General features: G+C 41.1%; 1 protein-coding gene across 1 annotated transcript; it reads right to left on the reverse strand.

Moving 5' to 3' along the window:
• Positions 1-239: 239 nt before the first annotated feature.
• On the reverse strand, positions 240-7,294 carry TNNI2 (troponin I2, fast skeletal type). The gene is made up of 5 exons (XM_054972886.1): positions 7,196-7,294; positions 5,226-5,354; positions 3,185-3,274; positions 2,105-2,281; positions 240-687 (listed from the first exon to the last, which is right to left on the reverse strand). The coding sequence occupies exons 2-5, from the start codon at positions 5,346-5,348 to the stop codon at positions 592-594; spliced, it is 486 nt and encodes a 161-aa protein (XP_054828861.1). The 5' UTR covers positions 5,349-5,354; positions 7,196-7,294; the 3' UTR covers positions 240-591.
• Positions 7,295-7,716: the final 422 nt, after the last annotated feature.

Raw genomic sequence — 7,716 nt, forward strand, 5'->3', positions numbered from 1 at the left:
ACTTGATCTTGCTCATTTGATTGCATTTAATTTGGGGGCAGGTTTTTGAATGGCAGAGGTAATTTCATGGAAAGAAAATGGAAATGCACCCAGTGAATCTTCCCTGTATGCACCCAATGAACTGAATACAATTTGTCTCAATGGGATATTTGACTTCAGATCTCATGTCAGGAAATAAATACCCATATCTCACAAAGTCATTTCATGCCTTGGCCTCTCAAGGCTTAAAAATTCAAACATAATTTCAAAGCTTTATTTACATCTTTCAGCTTTCTTTGCAACAACAGAACCTACACAATTACAGGATTTAACAATGAGTGAATACTTTAAGCTCATGCCACTACCATTAATGCAAAATGTTTTCAAAACATTTAGCCGCTTCAGATGGTTGTCTTCCCAGTAATAATAACGGTTGGGCTGCAGGTAGGTTCTGTAGGGTGGATTGTTCTATGAAATGCAATCATGGCCTGAGGAAAGTCGGCCTAAAAACAGCGCTGTAAAGTGCTGACAGAAAATTAGATGGCAAGACAGGTGGAAGAGGAGTATTGGGATTGAACAGGTGTGGAGACCGGATGAACAGCTGCGTGTTTCTTACTCGCCTCCTTCAAACATCTTCTTCCTGCCCTCCATTCCAGACTTCTCCTCAATGTTCTTCCTCCAGTCACCCACATCACGCAGATCCTTCTCCTGTGATAGGGCAGAAAAGGAACATTCAAGTTTATGCCACACATAGGCCGTTTCCACATGCTGTTAAAGAGACTGAAGGCTGGTGTTTTTTCCCCACAGATTCCAGATGCCTCCGATTTCAAAGCGGAAGCAGGCAGTTTGTCTTGCGTCTGATCAGCGTCCTTGACCCGGCACAGGAAAGAGCAGGAAATCCCAGTCTCAGAAAAGATGCTGATTAGACACAAGACAAACTGCCTGCTTCCACTTTGAAATTGGAGGCATCTGGAATCTGTGGAAAAACCCGCCAGCCTTCAGTAAGTAGACCGTCTCTTTAACAGCATGTGGAAACGGCCATACACTCATACCTATTTGCCTGTTTGCCACAGAAAATGCTACAAGACTCCTGACTGAAGAGTGTGGTCTCATGCAGTTTGCATTAGAACCTCTGGCCAGACAGCTGGATGTTTATCAACAAATTCCAAAATAGCATCATGTTCAACACAGATTAAATCTCTAGAGATCTGCCAGAAATGTAGGTAACTTCCACTAGAAGTCTTCAATCATTTTGCTGCCACCTAATACTTGGGTAAAATAAGTTTCCTCTCTGGTTACCATCACTTACTGATTAACATATGATGTCATTTTTAACTCACGGATACCTTTTATATTCAGCGTCATCTTAGCTGTTGCTTTTTATGCCCAATGTTATCTAAATGCAATGGCTCTTCTCCTATGGAGTGCCCCCACTGAGCCATTTTGGACAGCGAGTTCCTAGCTGACTTCCAGAAGCAAACTGTCTGTCAGGTGGAAGAGGGATACAAAACTGGGTGTGTGTGTGTGCGCACAATGAATAGCTGCCAATTCTTCCTGTTACTCTGTGCTGCATAGCTTTGTTTATCTTTTGTTTTTAATCATTTTTTGAGCTACAACAAGGGCCCACTGGGTGGAAAAATGAGGTTAAAAGAGAAGAATGAATTAGTCTTTAGCAGTATTCTGTGGATTAAGTTGATTTGGTAACTATACGATATGCCTAGTAAACATATATAACTTAGTAGAACTAAGCAAGTTTGACACTCAGTGCCCTGGTACAAGTCTAATATTTGCCAATTAGCATAGAACTTTTATAGGAAACATCTAGACTTCCTTTCATTGGGCTTCTTTAGGCAAATACTTGCTGAAGCAAAAGGAAGAATTTGAATCTAGCTGATCTTGATAAGGGATGTAGAAAGGTATGTTTGCAATAAGGAAGTACAGGAAATTGTTGTTAGAATGGCCAACTGAGCTCTGAGTTGAAAATGTGAGATAGAACATAACCAGACAGTAAGAACTTTATGTCCACATTCTTGGTCTCTCAAAAGGCAAGATCTTTGCTAGACAAAAGGACCACTGAAGTATAGAGCAAATTCCTAGAATGTGTTTTTGTTAACTCTCCAAATACCTTTTCAGTGTCTTCTTTCTTGACTTGCTTCAAGTTAGCTCTCAGATCCATGCAGACTTTGTGCTTGGAGCCCAGAAGAGCACGCAGCATAGCGTCAGCTGACATGCGGACTCTCTTCAAGGGTGGCCTCTTAAACTTGCCCCTCAGGTCAAACAGTTTCTGGCCCAAATCTTCAAGCTAGAGAGAAAGAGATGTGAGGAGATGAGTGGGAAGAAAGGACCTTACAAGAATCAGGAAGGTGGCAGAAAGCAGATGATTATGGGGAGGGTGGGTTGTTAGGCCCAAATGATCTACAATAGGAGACGACCTGACAAAGGATAGGACTATAGAAAAAACATGTTAGGAGGTGGCATTTGTAGACATGAAGGAAAACCAGCACTTGGAGTGCAGTGTGCAGGTATGCTTACATCAACTGATTTCTACACAATATCCTTGAACATACAGCAGGGGCATGGCAGCATCCAATCCCAAGGACTGACTCTAATCATTACTGTTTCTGGATTTCTTTCTTCTCCAAAGTGAATTCAGCCTTCTCATGACTAAACTGAACATTACAGACCATTTGGGGGCTATTTCCAGTGTTCCTTCCTCCACTTTCACATATTAATTGTGGGGTTTGGGAGAGTGTTTTTTCCTATAGTAAGCTGACTTGAGCTATCTAGGAAAGATAAAAAGGTGTTAAAATAATTAAATAAAGCACCATACCGCTCTTACTGAGAACTATTTCATGCATTATTTCAGATGCATATCTAAGGTTTTTTTGAAGTGTATGCTACTGAAAAAATATCCTAATTGTCTAGAGCAATACTTCCCATTTTTTGGTGGAATTTTAGCCTTGTGCAGGACCTTCCTGTTGAATCCATTTTCCTGACCACAAATCAGGTCTCCTGCCTTTACTTCTTGTCACACATCTGCAGTACCAACACGGTGGACCCTATGCATAAAGTTCTTGTATGCCTCTGGTAGTTCCCAACCCATACTTTGGAAACCAACATTGTAGGACAATCAAGCTCGGAAAATGACAATGCATGCTGCAGATGCTCAATAAAGCACAGAGTTGAGTGGCTCAGCAAAGATTACCTCCTTGGTTGTTTTCTGTAATTTCATCTCCGTGTCGTATCTTTCCTCATCCACTTCCTCTATCTTAGCATGAAGCTTTTTGCACAGTTCCTGTTGAGAAACAAGAAGAGATTATAAAAGAGGGTTGCTCAAACTAGCCACGTTTCTTACCCTTTGTAGCCCTATCTAGAGAAATCTGCATTTGATGTGTCAGTTGATCTGCAGGGATGTACAGTTTCAGAAATTTTCACACTGTATTATTTTTGCTCCAGCTATTTTTTCAAAATCTAAACAGAAAAGTCTCTTAGATTCTCATTCTAAGCCTTGCCTCTGAATAACTGAAATTATGATTTATCCATATCCTGGTGATAGGCTGGTACCAAACTGCAATGGCATTGTACTAAACCAGTATTACTCCTGCCAAAATAAGTAGGTGGCAAGGGAGAAACAGAGCTTAGTCAGTATCACAAGCTTCCTTAACCCCTGTTGTGATCCCAACACAGTCACATCATTACACCAACAACAACCCTTGTATATCTTTTCAAGTCCCATACAATACAAGCCCCCCCCCAACACCTCCCCCTCTCTCCCCAAGCCTCAGCCCAGGATACAAAGAAGCAATCATAATCAAGTCTACTCAGAAGAAGTCCAATTATACTGAATGGAGCTTACTCCCAGGAAAAAGTTATCTTAGGGTCTCAGCTAACACCTGCAACAAATCACAGGCCTCCAAACCACTACATAAACCCCAGCCAGGACACCCTTAGCTGATAAAAGACTCATGGCATGTGGCTGCTTCTCTCTGGTCTAAGGCTGCTAGGATTGCCAAGTTTTAAATCAGTCCATCTAACTGTCCCTTTAGTATCAGTTTGATCTGAAGCAGGTGATTTGAATTAGCTCCAAGCCATGAAAAGCTTCAACTGCCCATTTCTGTTTATTAAACTGCTATTAAAAGGACAGGGCTTTTTTCTGGTCAGCTGGCAACCAACCTGTAAATCAGTCGCATATTTTAAGCAGTACATGTTATAATTAGTCTTTTATTCCTCATGATAACTATGGCAATGTTATCAATATAGATCTATCATTCAGCCTTTTTAAAGCAAATTGATTTGAGTCTTTGCCAAGCATATATTAATTGTTTATAGTACTAATGAATCTGTCTAGAAATATTGTTGACCCAAAGGAAATACCATGCAGGAAGAGAGAGAGAGATGCAACTGCCCCTTGGCATTTCAGAACTATTGCACTGAAGAGGACCTGGTAATAAATTATGGAAAATGTCAAGTTATGATCTTGAGATCTTTTCAACCCAAGAAGGTTTCTTGGAAATTAAATAATCAGTCACTTGAGCAGGTGTCTAAGTTTCATTAACTTGGTATTCTTTTCCAAGCTTCTCTTTCATGGAAAGTACAAAAAGAATGAGCTCTGCTTTTAGTAGCTAGTTCTACGCTAGCTGTTCATTGTTTCTTTTTCTCTGCTGGGGGCCAGTATGTTCCTACAGCAATCCAAGTCTTTAGGGCTAAAGTGCTATCTCAGCTTTTATATGGAGAGGCTATTTGGCTTACTGGAGTCAACAGTTCTATTGATTCACAGTTTGAGGTTTTTCTTTGGAAAATTAATGGAGTTCCTCATTGTGTTGCAACTCGTCCTCCTTCCCAAAATGGTTTAGAAATAACATGGAAGAAAATAACCCATTAATTACACAATTGAGCACAGTTACAATATGGAGTATGCCAGACCAGCTCAGCTTCTCATGCATGCTTTCTCTCTAAGCAATACTGTAAAGTCTGTCTAGAAAGATTTACACAATGGTTGCTTCTGAGCTCTTGCATATATTCAGCTAAAATAAGATCAGCTTTTGTATGTTTTCAACACTAACTTCTGAGCCAAAAAGTCTCACTTCTATCTCTCAATGAAGAAAGAAGACACTACCACCAGCATTCCACATGGTAAGGATGGGCTATGGATTAAGACCAGAGTATTGGACAAAATCAACTGCTAGAAGTGGCATCAAATGTTGTGGCTCTTGTGTGACAGTGAATGGAGGGGATGAAACCTTTACCTGCAGGTCTTGCATGGAACTTGGGAGCTGCAGAGATGGACAATGCTCTGCCAGGTAGGCGGCTTTTTCTTGTTCTTTGGCTGCATGTTCTTTTTCAAGTTCAGTAGCAGCAATCTGGAGCATAACACTCTGGAAAATACAATTGGGAAAAGCATAATGACTGGTACAGCAGAAGAACTTTCAGGGGACAGGGAAGGAAAAGTCACAGAAAGGAAGTGGCCATAGGTGCATCATGGGAAGCACAAGGGTGCCCTGAACAGCTAACCTCTAGACTAGTGCAAGCCAAGAAGAAGTGCTGGGCAGAAGCAGCATGGCCCAATGGTATGGAATTGGACTTGGATTCATAACCAGCCTCTGCCTTACATTCATTGGGTGCCCCTGGGTAAGTTACAACCTCTTAAGCTTAGAAGTTGCAAATATTTTTTAAGAACTGTATGACTGGATTCAGTGCAACAAGCTGAACATGATTGCTGAAACAGCATTTCAGCAATCATGTATAAAAACTGAATTATTCAAAACGGCTATTATTTTGTAGGGAGGGGTCTCAGATGCTCCACTAATGAGTTAGGGACCATAGACTTCACCCACTGACTTCATTGCTATGTTGCTTTAAATATGTGCTCCTATGTCAGCCCTAGAATTGCTTATGTTCTGTTTCAGCATTTCTTCAACTCTGTATTGGATTCTTGCTAATGTTATGTCTCTGTAAACTTGCATTTATTTACCCTACAGCATTGTTTATGAAATTGTCCTCGATACTGACAGTACTACTCTCACACTGTGTAATCCACCTTGCGTCTCAGTGAGAAAGGTGGACCATAAATGACATAAATAAAATAAAATAAAATAAAAAATAAAGCTGGATAGGAGCTAATGTGGTTAGTGGCCAGATGGGCCAGGAATATCAGAGTTCTAATCCCCACTCAGAGGAGAAGCTGGGAAATCTTGGGCTACTCACTCCCACTCTCAGCAAAATCTACTTCTCAGGGAAAGAGAGTGGTATATACTGAGTTCTGAGGTGTCCTGAGTTCCCTGATGGAAGGCAAGATAAAAATGCAATAGGTAATGGATAGTGGGATCTGATTGTAACAGCAAAACAGTGTGTCAGTGAGGAGTGCAATACTCCCCATCAACCTGTGGCTTACCTCCAAGCAGCTTCTCACACTGAGCGATTTTCTCCTCAGCTGACCTTCAATACCATATTACCTCAGCTAGGAGAAAAGCACTTTGGGAGAAAGACCAGTTGGAGGTCAATAGTGGACACTGGGGAGATTCAGCAGCTTTTGCCTGCACGTTCTTTTTGCTGTTGCAACTGGACACGCAACTGGTCAGGGGCAGTTCCATGTTTAAGCACAAAGATGTGCCATCATCATGCCTAGTTTGGTTCCATTGTTGTACTGGAAACATGACAGAAACATTGTAGAGGAACATAAGTGCTTTAAAACTGAACAGCAATACAGTAGCAAGTAGTAGTAGTAATAACAATAATAATATTTTATTTATATACTGCCCTTCAGGACAACTTAATGCTGACTCAAAGCGGTTTACAAAGTATATTGTTATTATCCCCACAACAATCACCCTGTGAGGTGGGGGGGGGGCTGAGAGAGCTCTGGAAGAGTTGTGACTGACCCAAAGTCACCCAGTGGGCTTCAAGCATAGGAATGGGAAATCAAACCCAGTTCTCCAGATTAGAATCCTGCCTCTCTTAACCACTACACCAAACTGGCTAGTAGTAGTAGTAGTAGTAGTAGTGATAGTAGTGGTAGTAATACAAAAGGGAAATTGTGTGAAATACTTAAATAGATTCTGGGTGGGAGCATTTGTGTAAGACAACTGCAAATTTGGGAAGTAGGACCACCATTCCAGTAGGAGAACACTGTGTGGCACAGTGATGTTACTATCCCAGAGGTGAACACAGCAGCAAAAAATCATGCTCATCTTTATGAACTACCAGAAATCGTAAGTACCTTGAGATGCTGCCGGCGGGCAGTGATTGCCCTTTTCCTTTTCTAGAGTTGAAAGAAGAAAAAGGAGAAAGAAGAAGGTCAGTATATGTGCTTGTAGTATCCTTACACAAATCATATCTTGCCATGCATCTTTGCCAAGTTTATGAACAAGTAAAAGCCAGATAATATCAAGAGAAGGACATCTACAGCTGACAGCCTGATGATGAGTTCTGGAGAACTCAAAAGCTTGTACACTGAGTTGTATTATGTTGGCTAGTCTTAATAAAACGTATTGCTTTTGTTTTGGGGTTCAACTAACAGTATTATCTGTATGTGTTCTGTTTTTCTATCTGTCCTACTAGTTTTGCACACTAAGGAGTGGTTAGCCCCACATCTCCAAGGATATACAACTTTTCAGCAACATAACTATCAGTCACTGGCTTGCACAGGAAGCTAGTGCTGCTACTACCCAAGTCCTTGTAGATTTCAGGGCCAAGAGGCCTTGAAGAAGCACAAGCCGTTTCTTCCTCCAAACCAGTTCT

The sequence above is a fragment of the Eublepharis macularius genome, chromosome 2 (assembly GCF_028583425.1).
Source record: "Eublepharis macularius isolate TG4126 chromosome 2, MPM_Emac_v1.0, whole genome shotgun sequence".
Taxonomy (NCBI): Eukaryota; Metazoa; Chordata; class Lepidosauria; order Squamata; family Eublepharidae; genus Eublepharis; species Eublepharis macularius.